This window comes from Lepisosteus oculatus, chromosome 24 (assembly GCF_040954835.1).
Source record: "Lepisosteus oculatus isolate fLepOcu1 chromosome 24, fLepOcu1.hap2, whole genome shotgun sequence".
Lineage (NCBI taxonomy): Eukaryota > Metazoa > Chordata > Actinopteri > Semionotiformes > Lepisosteidae > Lepisosteus > Lepisosteus oculatus.
The window spans coordinates 5,093,387-5,116,347 of record NC_090719.1 but is presented as its reverse complement, the minus strand read 5'-3'; the positions used below and the strand labels follow the sequence as shown (position 1 = coordinate 5,116,347).

The 22,961-nt window shown below is 39.2% G+C and overlaps 1 protein-coding gene across 12 annotated transcripts in view; it reads left to right on the top strand.

Annotated features, from left to right (window-relative positions):
- The first annotated feature begins 326 nt into the window (after positions 1-326).
- Positions 327-22,961, top strand: part of camsap1b (calmodulin regulated spectrin-associated protein 1b) — a 44,598-nt gene continuing 21,963 nt past the window's right edge. For 8 of the 12 annotated variants that reach the window (XM_015366784.2, XM_015366781.2, XM_015366783.2 and 5 more), the window contains exons 1-3: positions 327-592; positions 5,690-5,850; positions 19,183-19,445. In XM_015366784.2, the coding sequence (XP_015222270.2) occupies positions 531-592; positions 5,690-5,850; positions 19,183-19,445 (486 nt within the window). In that variant the 5' untranslated portion in view covers positions 327-530. Of the gene's footprint in view, positions 593-4,494; positions 4,973-5,619; positions 5,851-19,182; positions 19,446-22,961 lie in introns of those variants that run through there. The other 4 variants (XM_015366788.2, XM_015366787.2, XM_015366786.2 and 1 more) reach the window with 4 other exon arrangements.

Sequence of the window (22,961 nt, the reverse complement as noted above, 5' to 3'; positions counted from 1 at the left end):
ACTGTACCTTCCCTCTCCTTAGTCGGTCTTACAGTATTTTCAACGTTGCCAGAGTGTTTTATAACCATAAAATTAAAACCATATTTCCTGCAGTAAATGTCCCAACAAATCTTTAAGAAGCTACATGTTCGCAAAAGATGTGCCATTTGAGATCTAGAAAAATAAAACGGTGTCTTCCTTCCGTATAATTTAATTATCTTATCTGAGTCGGGAATATTGCCTCAAAGATGCTGAAAATGCCCCCTTTCCCCTAGTGCTTTGCTCATGATATCATGTTTCTGAAAAAAGAAGAAAAAAAATCTTGATGTTGCGGTTGCCGTGGAGACCAGAGAAAACCGATTCCAGATACACACAGAGACGCACAACATTTGCATCAGGCATTTTACTGGATATGAATCACAGCAATCGGGCTGGGAGCCAAGACCTCTTCTGCTGGGCAGCTGAGCTCGGTGCTACGCAGGCTGCGTTAAGCACAAAGGCTTCACGAGCTCCAGGAAGCCGGTGACTGAGGACCAGCAGCTCCGCTCGGGATGGCCGTTACCATGGAGTATTTCACGACAAGAAGGGGGCTGTACCGTGCTCGTCAGAAAAGGTGCAAGTCACTGACTGCATGACAGAAAAAAAAGGATTTTTATCTGTACTCAGATTCCTTATGGGAGATTTGGCGGGGGAGTGGGGAGGAAGGTTTCGAATAAAAAAAAAACGTAAACGTAAAAAAAAAGAAAAATACAAGAGACCGTGATTTTATTATGAGGACCAAAATGCGCGATAAGAAATCTGCAACAACCGTTTGGGGTCAGACTCGAGTGCGGAAGTTATTTGACCTGCGTGGACACCCTCTTGACACGTCCTTAGTCGTAGACTGATATTTTAGAAGGCAGGTGTCTGTTAGAGTTGGTAAATTTTTAGAGTTAGTGGTTTTTTTTTTGCATGTTGAATATTCAAGACGAAAAGTGGTTTTATAGTATACCCCGACACCTCGTCAGCCCTGCCCCTTCCTGAACCCCAACCAACCCTATAATCGTTCCGCAAGCCGTTCCCCCCAGATTTTAAAGCCGGACGCACTTGGCCATCACATTATATCACATATGCGCAACAAAAATTGAGAACGATTTTTAATGACAGATTGCATCAGACTGTGTCCTAGGGCTGTGCCCCTTCTTTGTCGAGTGCAATCTGATCCATCGCTTCGGGCAAGTCACTTGTGCGGGTTTGAAATGGAAATTGGCACCACTACCGTACAGGACGTTCTGTACTGTCATGACAGCCCTTGCACTGTGAAAGTTTTAATGGTTACATTAAAGGGTACAACTGTTAATGGTTACAACTGAATTACTGGTGCTTCTGGCTGGCATTTTGAGACATTATTCAAAAACCGATTCTGTTTTTCAAGAGTTTTCAGACTTTTAAGATCACTTTATTGGCCATATACAATTTCTTGTATTAGAAATGTGTTGTTGTTTTTTTTGCATACTCCAACTTGTTCTCCATGAGACACACAGACAGGGAGAGAAGCTTGGGGTCAAAACAGGGTCAGTCATTTATACAGTGCTCCTGGAGCAGTTGGGGTTAAGGGCCTTGCTCAGGGGCCCACTGGAGTAGGATTCCTCTGCCAGCCACAGGATACAAACCAGCATACTTCCAGCCATAAGCACAGATCCTTAGCCACAGAGCCACTGCACTGCACTGCACATTTGGTGTTTCAAGCTATATTTTAAAATCCCTATCAGGAATGATAGAATTGTTTTCAATTTGTCCACACAGCTCCATTACTAAAATGTGGAAAACCTGTATCTCTCCATCTGTGTTTTATTTGTTGTTGTCTAGTGTACAGAGCTTTTCTACCAATAATGATATGCAGTTCTGCATCAGAGTTAATCAGGCCTTGAATTTCAGTCTTCCTCTTAGAACGTCCATTTCAAAAAGCTTTCCTTTCATACCTATTATCTGCTATAAGAGAATGTGTTATACAACTCCTTTTGAAAACAAACCAGTTAAAACAATCATCACTAAATGGATTTGTTTTAGGGGTTTGGGATTTTAGGATTTAATCCTAAAATCTAGATCATAGATGAGCCTCTGTTTGAATACTCACATTGATATTTCTTTTCAAAACCTTAAATAGGTTTTTAGCACTTGAGGGTTCTGCATTTTTTACCTTAAAGCCACATAAAAAACAGTGACGAGTGATTGGAGTCCTTTCGTTTTTGAAGGTTCTTGTTTCCTACTAAGTATAAGAAAAACCTCAATGCTGTGTGACTTTGTTTCAAATAATTAATTTGAATTACATTCCTTCTTTGTCGTATGAACAGATTCTAAACAGGAATTACAAACCAGCCCTGTCAGAAATCTATCCATACTGCACTGTTTAGTTTGAACAAACTAAAGCTCTGGTTTGTTTTAAACACAATGTCAGTGGGGTTGGGGGGTAACCACTACCTTAGTGTTTTTAACACATTTTTAGAGCTAACCGTAAAATTATCCTCCAAGTGCTAATATAAATAATTATCAAGATCTGAGACTGGGAGATTGGCTCTTGTAACAGTCCTGACTTCATTTGGCCATATCTGAATATGAATAATGATAAACATTAGTTTTTTACAGATATCTTTTATATCTTTTGTAGATTTTAGTGAAGAGTAGTTTACATGGGGATGTTGGCATATAGGGCCTCACAGCACTGAGGCCCTAGGTTCTGTTCCAAGCATGGGGTACCAGCTATGATCCCCCTGTGTTTATGTGGGTTTTCAAACATCCAAAAACATACTAGTAAGTTAACTGGCTTCTGGGAAAATTTGCCCCGGTGTGAGTGTGTTTGAGTGTGTGCCCTGAGATGGACCTCCGACTCGTCCAAGGTGTGCCCTGCTTTGTGCCCACTGCTTACTTGGATAGGCTCTGGCTCTCCCATGTCCCTGACTTGGAAGAAACAGTTAGAAAGTGGATGGATGGATAGCTTACAGTGTTACACGGTTTGGGAGATCGGGTAAAATATAGGAGCGACTGCTCAAATAAATACTGGTTGATGACCACAACCGAGACAACCAAGAATTAATGAAGCAGTCATATATTCAGACTTGTTGCTAGACTGCAAAGGGGGTCTTATTTCAGCAAGGGCAGGCTTTCTTAGTAAGCAGGGTAGTTGTCCAGGATTAACCACAAAATCAATAAATTGGCTGAGCACACCAACATGGACAGTGGAATTTCACTTCAACAGATCTTTCATGAAAGCCCCTTATCCCCCTCCCCCACTTTCACCCCACCTGACTTGTTCATTTCAGCAGATGTGATCAAATAAAATGAGAAAGAGCTAAAAAGTGAGTGAATACATGGATGATTGCTGTTTCTTGATTGTGGATAGTCATTTCTGTCTCACATACATTAAAAGTATGCAGATGTAGATGCAAGCAGCAGCAATAGTGAGCTTTTCAATAGTTATAACCTTCACCGATGACAGAAGCCCCTTACTTCACCAAGGGTTCAGATACAGTATGTACACTATTCATTTGAATACTTGTAACATTAATCAAATTTAGTATATGCAGTGTAGCCCTTATAATGGCCTATCAAACTGGACAAAATGTTTATACAGTTGAATTTGCTGCTTTCTTAAAATAATATTAACAATAATAATAATAATAATAATAACAATTGCCCACATCCATGCTGTTTTTGTTGATTTATCTTTTAGTACCTCCAGCACATCACATTTCACTCGTATCTTGTGATTTTTTTCAAATCATGCCTTCTTCTGTTGTAAGCAAATGTTTTTGTGTGTATACAGACATTCAAGGTCACTGATTAACAGCAGTTATTGAGCAGACAGATGTAAACTGGGGTTTCTACATTTTTTACTTCTTAATCTCTTCTTGTGGGTGAAAAATGGGTCAAAACAAAATTTAACCTGCAGCATTTCTGGTTTTAAATGTTGTCACATAACACAAGGAATACATATAACAGCTATTGACATAACACAAAAAAACATAAGCAAAATACATAGCATATAGGCTGATATCTGTTTGGTGCTAAATTGTTACGTTAGCATGTTTTTCAGAAGCCTCTCGTGGATGAAATCAATTGCACCATTTACGATGTAAACCACCCTACAACGTTTTTATTTTTTAACATTTTTTTATAAAGCTGCTAAAATAAATCTCATATGTACAAGTTTTTGCGTTTCAGATTCAACTAAATGTAGCGCTGCCAACGTTATTTCGGTAGACACGTTTTGATTGCCATTTTCCTGTCAAATACAGGACAGTGTGTGAATTACTGTACATATAAAATGCTTAGTTTTGATTTATTCGAGAAAGCCCCCTATTGTCTGTTATCACTGTTATCTCCCGTGTGGCGTACGGTTTTAACATCCATTTCTGTTCTCGTTAGCTAATTACACTGGCCCGTTCATGTAATTCACCGCGGTGGCGTTTTGAATTTCCCTCCCCGCTTGTGCACCGGCGATTATTGCTCGGTGTTCCCATCTTGACGCAGGCGTGCTGGATGCGCCCCCCCCGTAACGGACCGACCGAAATACAGGCAGAGCCCGAGATCCCCATAGAGACAAGCTTTCTGCACTGGCTGTGTCGGCAAGGTAGAGCTTTTATTTTATTGAAAACGAAGACTGATTTGCAGCCTGCTCGGCTTGGAGACAGGCGAGAGAGCAGCGGAAGAGCCCGGTCATCGGAATCTAGGGGGGGTGGTTAAAATTTGCAAGCCTTTCTTTTTATTTATTTTTTATTTTCTTCTCATTTTTCTCCCCCCCGCTTGCTCGCTCTCTCTCCCTGCCGTGGCGGTTACCATGTAGGCCGCAGATTGGATCGCGTTGTTGGGGAGGAGACCTTTTGATTCCGCTGCTGGTGCTGCTTGGCCGATATGCCACAGTGGAACTGAATTATTTTCCCTTTATACGTCTTGGTTGCCTTTTTTTTTAAACTAACATTTAAAGCTGGATTGTGGATCCTGGACGGTTCTAAAGGTATTATTTAATCCGCTTGTCACCCATCGTAACAAAAAGCTGTCTGTTTAGCCTGTTCACACGAACATTCATTCATTATTTTTTCGGCTTTCTGTTGCCGGTGCCATATGCCATGCTATATGCAGTATTTCTGAAATTGTTTTTAAATATTCACTGTTATTAATCGGCAAATACGTGTTTGTTAATCGTTTTAAATTCGAAAAGGGATTCCTCCGAAAATTACTCGCTGCGTTCATTCTTAATTATACCTTGTATCTTCTTATTTTATAATTGGGCTGTGATTATAGCTGCACTTGGCATTATCACGCCCAGCTTGAAAAATGTCATCTGCCTGTATGTATGTGGATGAACAGGCGAGGCCTCATACGAAACGTTTTAATGTCACGATTAACAACTTGTGAAACGATTGAATTCCCAATGCGAGGGTCGAAAAATGTGTATTTATGGGCGTTCCGGTTTTGTTTACGAAGCATATTTCAGTGGCTTTGTGGCACTGTTTTTTTAATTCTTTTTCCCCAGCTCTATTTTTAATCAAGCTAATTAGTTTACATCAGGCTCCGCTTTGACAGCCTCCAGATAATTAAGCATTTGGGTTTTTAACGAAGCCGTATGTGTATGGCATTTGTTTTCTGTATCTGTGCGACTAGGTCGTCTGACAAGAAAAAAAAAGACACATCGGATGTGAAAGTATCAGCCTGGGCTTTCTTTCTGCTGTAGGATGGATGTAGATGTCTGTGCTGGGGGAGACAGCACCAGAAGGAAGATGGATTCTGGGGGAGACGGGGGGCCGGAGGTTGTACCTTTGGAGCTCTATGATTCATCCCGGGCAAAAATAGCTGCTAATCTGCGCTGGCTGTTCGCGAAAGCCTACGGGATAGGTAAGTAACCGATCGGTCATTGTTCACATTTGCGATGCCGGATCAATTTTTTTTTAAGGCATTGTATCGAGAGCCAGTGAGATCATCACTGAGATACTGGGTTTAGGATTTAATATCGGTATGTGACCAGTCTTAATCAGGATCTGTTACAGGATTCACCCCGGAGTGATTGAAAATGTCGTCTTCATTTGTGCTACACGGTGGCCCAGTAATGGTCGAACCGTAAACGCCGGAAACCACACCAAACCACACACGTATACGGTGTGTCAAGGGTTTGATGTTGGAAGTGTGTTTCTTTGTGCACAGTACTGTTGTACAGGTAAAAGGACTGAGGGGAAAATGACAAAACTGATTCAACTGATTTTGCGTGTTGTTAATACAAGGACTTTGGATGGTTTAGGTAGGGTTATTTTAATGCGAGAAAAGAGGGAATTCGGGGGGTATGTCTTTTGTCTTTCTTTGTTAAAGAGCAGCAAGAGACAGTAGTGCCCAGTATTCGGCGAAGGAAGTTGGACGCTGAAAGAATGTAAACAGACCACACGAGTTGAAGCTTCCCTGATCCCTGATCTGTTTTAGGGAGGTTGTAACAGAAAGCAAAGAGCCATTTGCACAAAATTACATTTAAAAAATAATTTAAGCTATAAATCCCAAGTAAAAAGATCTCAGACGACCTGGGAGCTGAGTTTTAACAGAAAATAGTGGTACTTTACTTAGATTAGATTTCGTAAGAGATGTTTTGATTTTAACATGCTTTAATGAAGGGTCAGAGGTTAGTGTAATTTCTAGAACTCAAAAGCCTCATTCTGTTATCATTTAAATTATGTATATAAATTAAAGGAGCTTGCTGCATGTTTGTAAGTGGTGATTACAAGACCACTATTGTTTAAATTAAGCTATGACTTAAGACATATTTCACACATAGAGATGTCTGAAAGCAGTATAGCAGGAATGCACAGTAAGCTGGAAATGCAGTGTCTGTATCTACTTTAATCAATTTTTAACTTCTGTTTTTGATGTAGCTGCTTGTGGACCCTGGTGCTTGTTATGTTAGTGTTTCTAGCCTAGTTCCGGTCTTTGTTACATATGCATCACTGGCAAAATAAAATAGACCAGTTAAGTCTGTCCTTGCTAGGGACAAGAGCTACAGACTAGGGGTCAGCATTCTGTGTGCTCCATTCAGAGCTGATAACACAAACACTACAGTCATTTTGTTCTGAGAAAGAAATTGTTTTGTGGAAAATTGTTTTAATCTTAAGTAAAGACAGTTATCTATAAATGAGACTTCGATCCTTTAGGACAGAAGTAAGTCTTAAGGAATACATTTTTATTGAAGTTTTATTAAACAGTTACTCTTGGTGAATCAGTTTATTCCCATTGTGTTTGTTTTTTGCTAGGAAAAGCATTGAATGTTTCTGTGGGTAAATTCTGTGTCTTACTAGCTGTGTGCACAGAGGTAGGGTACACATATGGATTACATGGCATGTGATTGGGAATTGTTTTGACCTAGATGGATTGTTTGAATTTGAACTTTTAAAGCTTAAGACTATTTGACATTTAAAATGCATGATTTTGGTAAAGTAGTTGAAATACAAGCTATATGACCATTAGCTCCTTTCAGATATTCAAAGATCCTGTTGCAGATGGACTGCCAAAAGCAAAGCTTGGTGTGAGGTTCATGGAGTATTTCTGATGAGCTTATCTTGTATTGTTTCTTGTGTTGGTTATACAGACCTCATTTATTTATTGATTTATGTTGCACAGCAACTTCAGAACTGAAACAGTTGGCTGTGGTGTAACTTGATTTGTTTTTAATCACTGCTGAACCAATCTGAGTGTTAATTGATTTAGAGTGAGATAGTAGCAGGCATTTACAGGCCTCACTTCAATTTATAGTTGCCTCCGATTACATACTGATTTGTATGAAAAAACTTGCCTCTTTTCTGATCTCCAAAGTTATCTTAAAAGGGAATGCAGCTTTTTGCTTAACTCTCTAGGAATCTGAGGAATGCAGCTCAGGCAAGATTGTGTTTTAAGAAATTATATTCTGGCTGCTCTTTTCTTAAAAATTTAACCTTTTGGCTAATTATAGACATAATTTCTTTTGTGCAATCAGTCCAAAATACTACAATAGTTGAGTTTTGCTGGGTGAAAGGTGTCTGTTAATTAGTTTTAATTAAATCTGACTTGATGTTTCACCCTGATTTTCAATGCTTGTCTTGTGTAACTGGACTCAGAAGCACTGTGCGTGTTACAGCATTGATGTCACCCACCCCTTCTTTTTGAAACATAGGCAGTGTAGAATTCTCCCAACCTGGCCTTTTGGCATAGTTGAGTTCTCTGCTGTTTAGTAAGCGGCGCTGTGTATGCTGTAAATCAGCAAATTATCATGATCAAATCCTGGTACCAGCAAAGAAAATCTACACCTGTCACCCCCTGCACTCTGTTTTTTTTATGAAGCAAAAGATATTTCAGAATTTCAATACTTACATTGCTGTCACTGGTTGTAACAGAGTGTGTGTGTTAAATAGATTATCAAAGTAATCTTTGTCTTGTTTGAATACATATGGGGAAAAATCTTGTTTTTGTAAATAATGATACCACTAATTGTAATGTATTTGGCAGGGGCATTAAATTTTATTATGTTGCGAGACGCATTGTACTTAAATATTAATGAGGTCTGTCCTTCGACTGGTGTGACAGATAAGTTAATGTTAAATTGACAATTCAAGAGGTTTAGTATTCCCCTTAAATTTCCATTGTTTGGATCCTTCACGGCGATTAAAGAATACTGTTGGAATAAGGGAAGAAGGTTAAACTGTGCCATCCCAGTTAAAAGACGTGGGCAAACCTTGTGTAAATTGAGTAAACACTAAATTTGCTGACGGGGGATGTTCAGTGCTGTGTACTGGAGCCGAACTCTGTTCTAATAATGCACGCAAAACAGTGTTTTCAGGACTGATAGTAATCCCTGGCCAGGCAGCTAATAAGGAAACATTCCAGAGCGAGCATTACATGGAAAGGAGGTTAAAATATTACATAGACGCCTCTTTCCCCACTTGACCTGGTTTTTAAGATATGGGTTATCGTTACGGGTGTTACACTGTGTTACACTGTACTCTGTGTTCTGACTGTTAATATTTCAATATTTAAGACTGTAGTGGTGGAGCAGATCAGAGGGAGGCTGTAAATAGTGTCTTGCATGATACTTGGTTTCTTACAATAACAACTTTATTCAGACTGCATACACCTTTTCTTCTGGTCTTTCTTCTTATTTTACACACATTGCACAGCCAATCCAGCTCAAAACACCTGCATCTTTAATGGCAATGATAAACTGCTATTAATTTTGTTGGAACCTCTACTGGAAGGTTCTTAAAGTTGCATTTGTAATTCCGTAGTTTGATTTGAAAGACCTGTGTTATCAGTCATCAACAGTTCTGATTGAAGTCTTAGTAGAATATTAACATTTTGTGCCTGTCCTTTGAATTTTCATTAGGCCTTTTAATGTGTATTAATGCCAAAATTAGTTTATGTACAAACAAATGTTCTTGATGTCATATTACTGCATTAGGGTTCATTTTACAACTGAGCTTATTTTTAATTTATTTGTATGTGTGATTACCATTTGTCTCCAGTCCACAAAATTGGCATTTAATTAGTTCCTTTTTATTTGGTCGAGGAGCTGTTCAGTGGGTTGCTGTACTTGTGTTTTGGCTGGTGCTACACTGTCCTGCTGATATTCAGGAAATTGCAGCCTTCATCCTAGTTAAATGACCTTTATCAGTGAACAGGAGTCATGCATAGTTTTGTTTTGGTCAAGACCAGTGAATTTCAATCATTAAAAAGATGCACATAAACATGTTTGGGACTCCTTTTGTGTATTGGTTCACATTGTTTTGCATTTGAACTGCATTCATGGTAAGAAATGTAACCACGATGCCATAAAATGAACATCCTAAGCATTTTACAATACAGTCCAGGCATTTTTTTATCAAATGTATAAATCTTACTATACTTTTAATTTCATGGTAGATTATGCTGCTTTCGCCAGCAGCCATATCACCCTGCAGTTCTCAACTAGCTACCCACTGTAACTAAGCAGGGTTGAACCTGGCCAGTACCTGGATGGGAGACCTCCTAGGAAGCTAGGGTTGCTGCTGGAAGTGGTGTTAGTGGGACCAGCGGGGGGCGCCCACCCTGCGGTCTGTGTGGGTTCTAATGCCCCAGTATAGTGGCGGGGACACTATACTGTAGTGGGCGCCATCTTTTGGATGAGACGTTAAACCAAGGTCCTGCCTCTCTGTGGTCATTAAAGATCCCTGGGCACTCGATAAGCGTAGGGAGTTATCCTGGTGTCTGAGCTAAATTTCCCTCCTCAGCCTTTACCGTGGACTCCAGATTGTCCCCCTGTATGATTGACTTGCACTGGCCCTGCGATGGACTGGCGTCCCGTCCAGGGTGTACCCTGCCTTGCGCTTGTTGCTTGCCGGGTAGGCTCTGGATTCACCGCGACACCGTATGGTATAAAGCGGTTTGGCAAATGACAAGACATTATTCTGTTTTCTAGAGATGTTTTGGAAATGATGAGTCGAAAAGCAAGCCTGTAGTATCTGATAGGCCTGCAATATGATTCGATTAAACAGTTTAATAGTGTAATAGAAGTGATTTAGTTCTGTGTTTAAGATGCTGTAGTTTACAGAAAAATCTTGTGATACTCAGATTCATCTTGCAAATTGAAAATCTTATAATTAATCCAGTTTTTCTAAAAGTAAGGCATTTAAATTGTTGTGAATAAAACTCCTTTTATAACTACTGAGATTTTATTTAACAGTTACATCAGTAGTGAGTCAACGTAGTTCATGCTACATTATGAGGTGTTGTTGCTTTCTGCTGCAGTCTTAATTTATTCTCATTCAGGAAACGTAGACAGTGCTCTTGATTGCTGAGTGAATATTCAGCCTTCTGCAGTTCGTAGTTGGCTTACAGAAGAAACAGAGTTTTCAGTGCTTGCTGTCCTCAGGAACAGGAAAGGGTTGAAGAACACTATAATCTTCTGGATTCCCAAGTGACTCCACCCTTGAAGGCATTTATTTGGAGCTGAGCCTTATATTTCAGAGATGCCCAGTGTGATAAACTGTTATATGACTGTGACCTGGACAACCCCAGTAGTGTAAAGTTGTCTGAGTACTTCTGGGGTCAGGTTGGTTTCAACAGGACAGGCTATTCTTGGCTTGTTATGTACCACTGACCTCTGTAAGCCTGCAGTTCTCTCAGTGAAAACTGCATCACCCATTAGATGCTAACATGGGCAGTTGTTGCTTTAAAGTTTAAATTGTAAAAATAGCAGATGGCTCGACTTCATGCCTTGTGGGTTGTCTGTATCCCTCGCATGTTTGTGTAAATTCATAGCTGTAAACTCAGTTGATTGACTATTGACAGCAACAGATCTGGAGAAGTGTGTGTTTGAGGTGGGTAGGGGGCTGTTTTCCAAATGTGGGAGGAAAGAAAAAACACCAGTGTAGTTTTATCTGGAATGACAGGATTGGGCCGCACTAGTACCTGAGCGTTCCTGCAGGGTTTCCAGGTACGGGCATTTCTGCTACATTTAAATGAAGTTATTTATTCTATAGTAAATGGTCAAATTTTGTTGAATGTATAACTTCTGAATGTGTATCGTGATCATTTTAAACAGAAAACTGTGGAAAAAATAGATATAATAAGGCATATTATGCATCAGTATTTACTTTGCTGAGCGATGAGAAATTCTGCAGTAGAAGGAGAGACGTTTTATATATGAAATGTTAACAATACACACTACTAAGCCTAATAGCTCGAATCACATCATGTTGCTTTGTTTCTCTCATGTTGCTTTATAACAACAGTCTCGTTCCAGAGTAATAGCTTTCCTTTTCTTTTCACGAGCACCTCACACACTAGCAGAATGCTTCATACCCTTGCCACTCATTATAACAGCAAAGTTTCTATCAATGTTTCTAAAGGATGAAAATAGGGCTGAGCACAGATGCATTTGTTGCATATGCAGGTTGGGCAAAAACTGACACCAATGTGTGAGATAATTCCCCCAGGATCCCAAGCATGTCTTGCTGCGCAACCGTCTTTATTCTAGTGGAACTAGTGACGCGTGAATACGGTACACGATTACGTTATGCACAACTTGCACCTGCAAAAGGCGTTATTTCATGATAAATCATACAGCCAATTAGTGTTATGGAAAAACATGTTACAGCAGAAATGGCTGTACTCGTGTAAAATTAAAAAAATAGATGATCAATAAAAATATGTATTGGTAATTGTTTTATAATAAACTGAATTACCAATTAGCTGATTTAGGATGAAAGGATGCTAGGGCCCTATCCACTCCAGAGCTCTAGTGTTGTCCATCCCTGCAAAGTGAGAGTTCTTAAAGGAAACAGAGACGAAGGCTTGTTGGTGCTTCACAGTTTTAACATTATTACAAGGACTCCAGTGATATCTGACACAGCCTGGCTTTGAAAAAGCTTTCCCATAGCTGTTGGGCTGAAAGCACAGTTAACACACCCAGGCAGTTAATTACAGAAGGTTTTTCAGTTGGTGTGGTTACCTTACCTGGCATGGCTGCAGCACACTGAGTTCATCCTGGAGCTCGTATTGATGATTAGTCTAGAAAACAGTGGTGAGATTTCCAACAGGCATCCTGTAATGTACATAATGGAAAATATCGGCGCATTGGACTGCTGAAATGTGGGCTGCTCTTTAACTGTTTGGAATTTATTTGAAGTAGCTTCACTTACCTTAGAATGACCTCATTTGCAACGGTAATGAAAGTCCTGGGGATTTAGCTACACTTAAATAACACTGGATCAAAATGAATCTCTTGTTTAAAAGGTCTAAGTGTGACACTCCAAAATAGAACCTTATTTATATCCAGTGTGTTTTAAAGTGGGGCTTTCAGGACAATTCAATAACTAGAGTATACAGACAGCATGCTGTTGCGTCTATGCTTTGTTTTCGTATTGGAAATCAAATATGTGTTTTTTGCTGTGTCAGTTTGTCCAAGGTTATCTATCAAAAGTGTAAATGTTTTGAACTTTTATGCTTGCATGCACAATATTGCTTTCAGTTTGTAGAACCTAAATGTTCAGGTCACAGTTTCTTTCAGTTTTCCAAACTTCTGTTATGTATGTTTCTGAAAATAATGGAAAGATGGCACTTGCTTTCATGTGCAACTGTAGATGAACTATTAGTAAAAAAACTTCCATTACGTTGTATAAATAATGCATAAAAACTGGTCACCTTCCATTTAATGCAATTTTTTAAAGTAGTTCCACATCCCACTATGTTCTGACCACAGATTCATCTTCTTTCACACTGTCATTCATATTGTGAAATTGATAATATGCTGTATTAATGAACCTTTACAACCTGGAACCTAACCTGCTGGGATAAATCGAGTTTAAATAAGGAATCACTTTGAATCCAGTAGTTCCTTCTGTGTAATTATCACATGAGTGGCAGTGAGTGGAAATGTAGTCATCTACATTTTTGGTGGTGTTTTGGTTTTTCTCCCATCTGTGCCAATTATTTGCCACTGGTATTGTAAAGTGAATTGTTGAGCGTGCTAATAAGAAAAACAATGTTCTGTATGGTACATTAGCCTTTTAGAACTTGTGGCTTTTTATGAGAAATTTAAAGTCTTGTGTTTAAATAACCATCTGTAGACATACCTCTAGTATTTTGGAGTCTTTTAAAAGCCTTTTATGCTGATTTCATTTTCACTGCATTGCTGCAAGCGCTTTTGTAGTTACCCAGGTACAGTATATTTGATTCACAGAGCCACACCAGACTCTGGTATCTAACATTTCACAGTTTGTGTTTGTCAAAATGAAGAAAGTACGTTTTCAAGAACGATTTTTACAGAGATTGTCATGTGTAAAGCCATTGACCTATTTTTCTCAAAAGCAGGTGCCGAGGTTATTAATGTTTAATTTCAGGATCATAATTTCATTTTCATTGAAGACATCTTCACCCCATCACAATAGTAATACATTTCCATGAAACCTGTACAGCGTTTATGAGTCCTTAAGCTTTATAAAGTTTCGAAAATGAATAGGTCAGCCGTGTTGGGCTGCCAAGCACTCCTTATCTTTGATATCTTAGATCTTCTTCATAAGGTTAATGTGCTTTAAGGTAGCTGGGTTATGCAGGGAGTTTGGGTAAGCTATTTCTGTCCTTGCATATGCATATGCAGTAGGTCTAGTCACTTATCTGTTGTGGTGAGATCATTGTATGAAACCATTAGTTTACTTTGCATTTTAAAAAGCTCGTAACCTTTCTACTTACATCATGTGGATGTAAGTAGCTCAAATCAGAACTCTGCACTTGAAAATAAAATGCTCATTATTGTTAGACAAAAGTAAAAACAAATGGGGAGAAGAAAGTGTAAAAGTGTAACTGGTGTTCTGTCGGCCTTCTGCTTTTCCTGTTGCACATTTGCCGAAAATGTTGAATGGTGCAGAAGTCAGTTGGCTCTTTGTATGTGGTGGCATTGTCAGCACAGAGAGAAGCAGGCATCCCGCTCTTTGTGCACAGGAATGCCACGTTGTTTCAAACAGTGATGAGGGCAGTCTTTTGTTGCAAGTTTGTGTTCCTGTGTTGGATTGCAGACGTGGGTGGCATCGTGGTGTGGCGGTCAGGGCAGGGTCTGCCACAGCTAAAGGCTCCAGACTGTAGAGCCCTCTCTGTGGATTGTGTGTGTTCTTCCCGTGTTTGGGGTTTTCTCCTCTTCTGGCTTTCTCCCACTCTCCTAAGACGTGCCAGTTAGGTTAGTGTCCCCTAAAGCAGCTGCTGTGTGAGTGTGTGGGTTCCATTGTGTGCAAATGAATTGGAAAGTACTGATCAAAATAGTTTCCAATATTTGGTTTGAGGTTCTTTGTCGGCATTTGGCAGTTCAGACCCTTATCTGCTATAAATAAAGTAATATTTCACTTTCAGGTAGATGGGCATCCTCACCCTCACACTTCTAGAGGTGTCAAAAGATCATTTGTTTCTGTTTGATGTGTTCTGTTAATTTTATTTTTGATTTTTAATCACTTCCCTTTGTGCACCTAAAAGCTGTTAATATTCTTCTTTTTTTGTCTGAGTGGGTTATGCAAGTTTAGACACTCTTCCAGACTTGTTTCCCACCCTTTTTCCACATACACATAAATAGAGCTCTGTGGTCAGGTGACCAGTGTCTGCCAATCCAGTTTCCTTATTTCTGAGCTGTTACAAGATGAGGGATCCAACTTCTTGTCCCAAACGGCTACTCTGTGCTAAAAACAGAAGCATGATCTTGTGGCTTTTAAGAACAAGGGTATTCCAGTTCATCTGGCTGGTTATTCAGTTCTTTTTATATATGGAAACACATATATAACACATTTTGAATAAATTATGCATTTTTTTAATTTGTATTACTTTTTCTAATTGGTTACTTTCTTTTGGCAGAGTTAAATGAAAATGAACAAGAATATACAAGTTTGGACATTCCTTCATGTATTTTAACCATGAAAAGAAAAACCCTTTCTATCCTATGTGCACATTTGATTACTCATAGTCATCTCATTGAGCCACTGTCAATCACCATTTATCACAATTGGATTTTGCAAAAATGCTATAGTTATTGATTTTTTTAATGTGCGTTCTTTGAAACGGCAATTAACAATGCATGAACATGCTCTTTCTTTGATGAGAAATGTTGTCGATTGCTCTTTAAAAGGATGATGTTTCATGTTTGCAGCTTATGAGACTTTCTGTCTGGTATCTTCTAAAGTAATCTTGCGGCAGCTTATAATCTTTCAAAGTACCTCGGTATCGCAAGGTCACAATTACAGTGCAGGAGCACCTGAGTAAGATTTGTTCTTCTATCGCTTCATGATCTTTTGTGGACAATATTTTATTTTGACTTTGCAAATCATGTCTTTAGTGAGGTCCTGTTTGTATTGTGGTTAAATCATAGTCATAAATCAGCCATTGTAACATGAAATCCCCTTATTTATAATTAGTTGTGGTCAAATTTGTTTTTATAGGTTCTGCTCCTAAAATGAAACATTGTATTGTTGTCCTAATCTCTTCGTTGTCGTGATTGTGTTATTTCCCCAAGGGGATAACAGCTTGAATTGAACTCGAAATGTTTTAATTGCTGAAGTTGCTTAACATAAGATTTCAACCATTGATGGCTGAGCAGACAGATCCTATAAGCTTTTAATCTATCACCTTGTTACATTACTTGGGACCAGTGCACTGGGTGATGCGCTTTGTTGGACGGAAAAGGAAATGTTAATCTCCAGATTAGAATGAAACTTCTGAAGAGAAGTTGAAAGGTGAGAGGTAGTAGCTGTGATTTAAAAACAGCATGCAAAAATAAGTTATACTGTTAATAGAATATTAACAGTCTAATATTGATTTTAGACCATGTAGAACTTTGTCTTGGAATAAGCATCAATAAAACAACCATTCATATGTTTTTGTGTTCCTCTGTAAGCAAAGACCGAAATTACGATTCCTCCTGTACTCCATGTTTTAGCTGTGGATTCACAAGACATTTATTATGATTTTATGTTATGATTATCTATATGATATATTTTAGTACTCTATCAAAGGCAGGAGTATGTCTTTATCTTAGTAGGGCTGATTTTGCTCAAAAATGAAACAACTGGGGCTTTCCCCATATGTTTGCTTCTCTATAGTCTATTGTTCCTGGGCCTAATGAATGCTTGCAAAGGGGATTGATAAAGTCTGTGACACCAGCAGGCAGCCAAGTTAGGAACAAAGCCATATCAGTGCGCAAAAACAGCAAGTAGATGAGGCATCATGATTGCAAGCTGCTCCCAGTTTTGTATCCTGAAAGCTGTGATGACTGCTCTAAGCATTAAATAGGCTGCCCACGGGGAAGTGTTCATTATGGTTATGTACCCTGTTCACCAGATTATTTGCAGTTATGAATACTGGAATTATAAATGGCCATCTCTGCATTGTGTAACTGGTGGAAAATATTATGATGGTCAAACTTCTCTAAAAGAACTACACACTTCTTTAAAAGAAGGGGGCTTTTGAGATGGTTTCAGTTTTCTACTGTTTTAAATTTAAGATCAGTAGAGCACATTGTAAACTGATTATTGTCCTGACTGGACGTGTTAATGTTTTCAAATAGTGGGGCAGTGGTGTTTTTTTTCTCTAGGATTCCAAAAAGTAACACTTACAATAATGTATTACATCATACATTCTATTCCATCCTTCCTTACCCATGGAAGGAAAACAATAGGAAACGTTCCAAAAGTGAAAAGTGAGGACGGTACCACTTAACAAGGTAGTTTCCTTTGAAATGTTAAATGTGTATAATTCAACCTGATAGTATCATGAGCTCTAAGGGTAAAATTAAACCGCATCTTCTGAGCAGATTTGGGTTCCCAGAATTAAGAACGCTAAGTCAAAGCTTCTGTATTTCAGAGTATTTTAAAGGACTCGTTTACTTTGTGTGTTTTGGGGAGGGGGCTTGCATTTCATAACTTAAACGTCGGTTCACCCTGTTGTGTATTCAGGTTGATTGCCTTGTGTTATTGTTTAGTCTAAGCACAAGCTGGATTGCTTTTGGAGAAGGTACTAAGATGAAGTGCAGTGGAGGAAACATATCGGCGATGCACAGTGCTCTGAAGACCCATTAATGAGGCATTGTAAACTGCTGAGACCTGTGCAGCATTGACACTTTTCCTTTCATTTCTGTGCATTCGCCCTGAGTGAACCTGGATGGGAAACATACTTTACTGGTTTATTTGGAATAGCAGATGGGCATTGTACAGTTAAAGATCACACAGAGAATGGCAAAAGAGTATTTGCAAGGCTTCTGAGCAAGTTAAACACTGAGAGGGACAATGAGTTCTAAGCAACCCCTTTCATTCGGATTGTATCATAGAAAGTAGGCAGCTCTTGTGTGTTGGTTGGCTAACTTCAAAGAGGTATTGCTCTGTTGTGGAATTTATGGCCCTGCGTCAATAGGTGCGGCTGGGCAGTTTGCTGCAGTACATGATGGGGAGCTGCAAGAGCTTGCCTAACGTGTTAGACAGGGAGGGGAGAGGAGACAAAGGGGGATAACCGTCCTTTTAAATGTAGCCCCAAATTCATTGCCATCACGAAAATCATAGGATTAACCACATGAAGTGGTTGTTAATAAGATGTTAATAATTCTTTTCATATTTGCAAATTGGCAAGCAACTGCCATAGTTAAAGTTCCAAGTGGAAAAAGGATGCCTGGATTAAATAGGAAATGCTTTCTGCATTGAGTCTTACACTAAACAGATGCTAGTAATGTTAGAGGGCTGCATTCTGAACACATTTATAATGGATGAAGCCTAGAAACTTTTTTCCCCATTTCAATTCCTAGAAGGTATCTGAATTAATAAATATAGTTTGGTAATACTATTCTTCTCAGGCCTGTCTAATTTAGAGAGAATGTGTTAATGTGAACAAAATGAAATGTTTAGATTTTTAGGATTAACGGAGGTTATACACTATTGGGTGTCCAGGAAAATAAAGGAATTTGCTTTCTTTTTTTTTTTCCATTTAAAAAGCATTAATTTTGTGTTCGCTAAAGACTGTTTTTTTAGTTGCTGCTTCTCAGGAATGAGCCATTGCTTCTGCACACAGTTTCTTTGTACCTGTGGTGCAATAATTCGAACTTGTCAGTGCGGCTGAGCTCAGTGAAGCTTGATGCCTTGGAAACTGAGATCTCCAGCTCTCTATGGGAAGCAGCATTGTACACCACAGTAAATTCATGCAGGCCTCCACTGTCTCCGTACTGTTACTTGAGAAACTGATCAAAAAGGAGTGCATCTAAAGGATATAAAATGCTGATCATCCTTGTGTTTAGCACTACAGTGTAGTCCAGTACTCTGTACAAAATGTATCATTAGTAATTTAATTTGGTGATTTCTGTTTAGAGCCTATGCTTTGCAAACCTCCCTTGAAACCTAAGAACATTAGCAGCCGAAGAGCTATATGCTTACAAAACTGCGGACATAAAAATCGTATGCTTGGAATTCAGGGAGCTTTGACACTTAGATTGTGAGGTGTCATGAAAGGGTTAACTCTGTCTATAATGCGTATTTTCAAGGTTGTGGTTTCTGTCGTGTGTGTGTGTTTTTTTTAATCTGATATTTCTATGTTAACAGCTGACAATTTACTGTTTATAGTGTGTTTCTTAGGCTATCGATTGTCTTGCTGGGGAAAAATGCAGCCTTTGCGTAATCGGCCAGCAAAGTCGACCTAGTGTGTTGACGGCTTGTCTCTTTTGTGCTCCAGACAATATCCCAGAAGACCTGCAGGACCCATTCTACACAGACCAGTACGAGCAGGAGCACATCAAGCCACCAGTCATCAAGCTGCTGCTGTCCAGTGAGCTGTATTGCCGTGTATGCAGCCTCATCCTTAAAGGGGATCAGGTGGCAGCTCTGCAGGGACACCAGTCTGTTATTCAGGCTCTGTCTCGCAAGGGCATCTACGTCATGGAGAGCGATGACACCCCCGTGTCGGAGTCCGATCTCAGCTGTGCCCCCATCAAAATGGTGAGTGAAGTGGAGCAGTTAATTGCTTGAGTACCAGAGGGCACACAGAATATATTTCTCTGCTGGTGTCAGGTGGGTGCTGCTGCTTGGTGTCTTATGGTTGCACTCCTGAAAATGCTATATCAGATGATTGTTAAAGCTTATTAGTACTCAAAACAGACATCAGTGCTTTTTGTAAATGCTCAGTAGTACAACATTCAGCACTTTTTAAAAGCTCTAGGGGAGCAATGTATGGCGCTGGTTAGGCCTCCGGACTCCAGTCCTGGGTGGGAGGCCATGCTTTTCCCTCAGAAAAACTTCACAGAACATTTCTGTAGTAAATCCCCTGCTGTATGCATTTTTATTCTCAAAGTCATAATGGTAAATTATAGTTTCTCAATTCCCTCATCTTGTTCAGACGCATGCTCCGTTTTTTTCTGCCTTTTTGAAAGAATTTTAAATCTAGGACTTAATAGCATTACTCACTAAACTTTCTTTATAAAGGATTTGGTTAAATTATTATAGCACGAGTTTTCTTCCACTTTTCAGGATTATTACTTAGATATTTCAATGAGCTAGTTCAATGTGTGAAAAATATTCAGACATTTTGTGCAGGATTTTTAAATGTCAGTGTTATGATTTATTGGTCTATATAGTTAAGTTTCTGTGTTTACTTGTTACAGTTTTTGTTTAGATAAGTTGATAGAAAAGAACACGGTGAAAATAAAAGTAGTGTAGAAATTATTGCTGACATGAATTGCCTTACAGTTTACTCTCTTCATTTGTCAGAATAACTGTACAAAGCAATCATGTTTCCACTGTATAGAAAATGTTAGGGGATGCTGATGACTGTACTTCAAAAACATAATCTGAATTAGAGGAAACTACCGGCAAGTGTACAAGACCACGAATGAAACCTTTTCTGTCTGATTAAAGTTACTTTAGAAGTGACAGATTGCTTTCAGAGCAGTTTTCATTCCCAGTGGGTTGAGTGGTGATTCAACTACTTTTTTTTTTCTGAAATAACCAAGTAGATAAGGGAGACCAGGGTGACATGTCTCAGTGAAAGAGAGCTAGTTTGAGGATGTGCCTAAAGCAGTTCTTCATGCAGGTGATCACTTATCTAATTCCTGATGTCATTTTGTGAATAAGCCATTGTGTAGTTTTTGCTTATCTTCAAAACCTGAATGTATCATTTATCTTTGTGATGTAAAATTTAACAAAAAATAATCTAGACTCTTACGCATTGAGCTCTTTTTGTAGATTATTGCTAGTTTTATGACTGGTGGAAAGCTATATGTACATAAAACAATACCTTTTTCAATTTTAATTTTTTTTAGGGAGGGTAATTTCATAATCTATAATTTGAACTGAAGTGTCAAGACCTTTGGATGTGAGTCTTGTTCCCATGTGGAGCAGGGCAGCTTCTTGTTCTGTGCCCTGGCTGCAGTCAGTCAGTCAGTCAGGCTGGTGGGGTAGATGCAGAGCCAGAGGGAGGAGTGGCTCAGAGCTCAGAGGTCAGTGGTTGCCTGGGGAGGTAAAACTGAGAGATTATTGGAGATTCATGCAGTGCTGACAGCTGGTTTTGGGACAGAGGAGGTTAGACAATGTTTTGTGGCACCAATCCCAGTGACTTTAATGGAGATGTAATGATCATTTCCCAAACCTCGTTGCACTTTTGTCGAGCAAAGAGTTGTTTTCATTTATTATTTCATTAAAACCTGTTTAGTCTCTTAATGGGATAATCAATATGACTATTTTGAATAGTCTACATGTTTATAAATGGTTCCCTCATCTGTTTTGTTCATTTAACTTGTTTATGCAGAAACCCAGTTTCTATCCATGTGGTGATATTGACATTTTTGGGGCATAAGTAGGTCAGGAGACACTGCGGTGAACTGTCATCTGTCACATTGGATGGGAAGTTATTTTTTTCCATAAAGACCATGATGGTTGAGACCTTTTTAGTAAGCAATCAGTAGGTATGATGAATGAAATGTCTCCTTGAATTAATTTACAGAGACATGAAGTGAATAGTTTTTGAAGCATCAGATCAATTTGCACATACTGTATTCTATTAAAACACCTCACTGTACATCCTACTGCTGCTATGGAAACAAATATTGACGTATTCGTTTCTCACTTTCTCTATTTTTTCCCCTTGGCGGGCTTGTTCCAGTTACAATGAAGTGTTATGAGCCGAGAAAGGTACAGAAGTGTATGCAGGGATTAATCATACCAAGATGCAGATCCTTTTAAATGCATAAGTTTTCCAAAATGTCTCATGTGCTCTTGATGAGTGCATTTACACAGGACTGACTTGTATGGTTTCCATAGTTACTACAAGGCCCTGTAAGCTTCGGGGTGTTCTGTAAATCACATAACCTGATTTGGTAGAACATTTTTGATACATTTTATTTGGAAGCCCACCCATATTTAAATTTAAAAATAACTTTATGTATCTTTTTTCATGCAAAGACTTCCAAAAGAGTTTCCCGCATTTTCTAAAGAGTGAAAATTTAAATGTATTAAAATGATAATAGCAGCAGAACAACCAACAATAAAGTAAACGGCAAAGTATAGCAGCCCTCCACATTTTCTCTGGACTGGCTACTTTTCACTGGTTAGATTTTCTTGGATTCCTGATTTATATTTTTATCTTTTTTGCTTAAGCAGTGTTTATCCTAGATACTGTATGTCTGGGTGTTGATTTAGTTTTTTTCTGATTCGGGTTTCTTGGATGTATGCAAGGGTCTATTTAATATGAAAAGCAAGTAAAATGCACATCCAAAGTAATACAACTTATTACCAATGTAATAACTCTTAATTTTATAATTATCAATACACCTCTGTGAGGTCACTTTTGTGTTTTGTGATGTGTGTGTGTATGAGACTGCTAAAATAATAATAATAATAATAATTGCTTACACTTATATAGCGCTTTTCTGGACACTCCACTCAAAGTGCTTTACAGGTAATGGGGACTCCCCTCCACCACCACCAATGTGCAGCATCCACCTGGATGATGCGACGGCAGCCATAGTGCGCCAGAACGCTCACCACACACCAGCTCTCAGTGGGGAGGAGAGCAGATGAAGCCAATTTATAGAGGGGGATTGTTAGAAGGCCAATGGGAAATTTAGCCAGGACGCCGGGGTACACCCCTACTCTTTTCGAGAAAAGAGTAGGGGATCCCTGGGATTTTTAATGACCACGGAGAGTCAGGACCTCGGTTTTACGTGTCATCCGAAGGACGGCGCCTATTTACAGTATAGTGTCCCCGTCACTACACTGGGGCATTAGGACCCACGTGAGCCGCAGGGTGAGCACCCCCTGCTGGCCCCACTAATGCCTCTTCCAGCAGCAACCTTAGTTTTCCCCAGGAGGTCTCCCATCCAGGTACTGACCAGGCTCACACCTGCTGAGCTTCAGTGGGCTGCCAGTTGTGAGTTGCAGGGTGATATGGCTGCTGGCATGTCTTGCATGATAAGCCTGTCTGCAAATGTCTTGCTATGAAGACCTCATATCTTTGCTTTG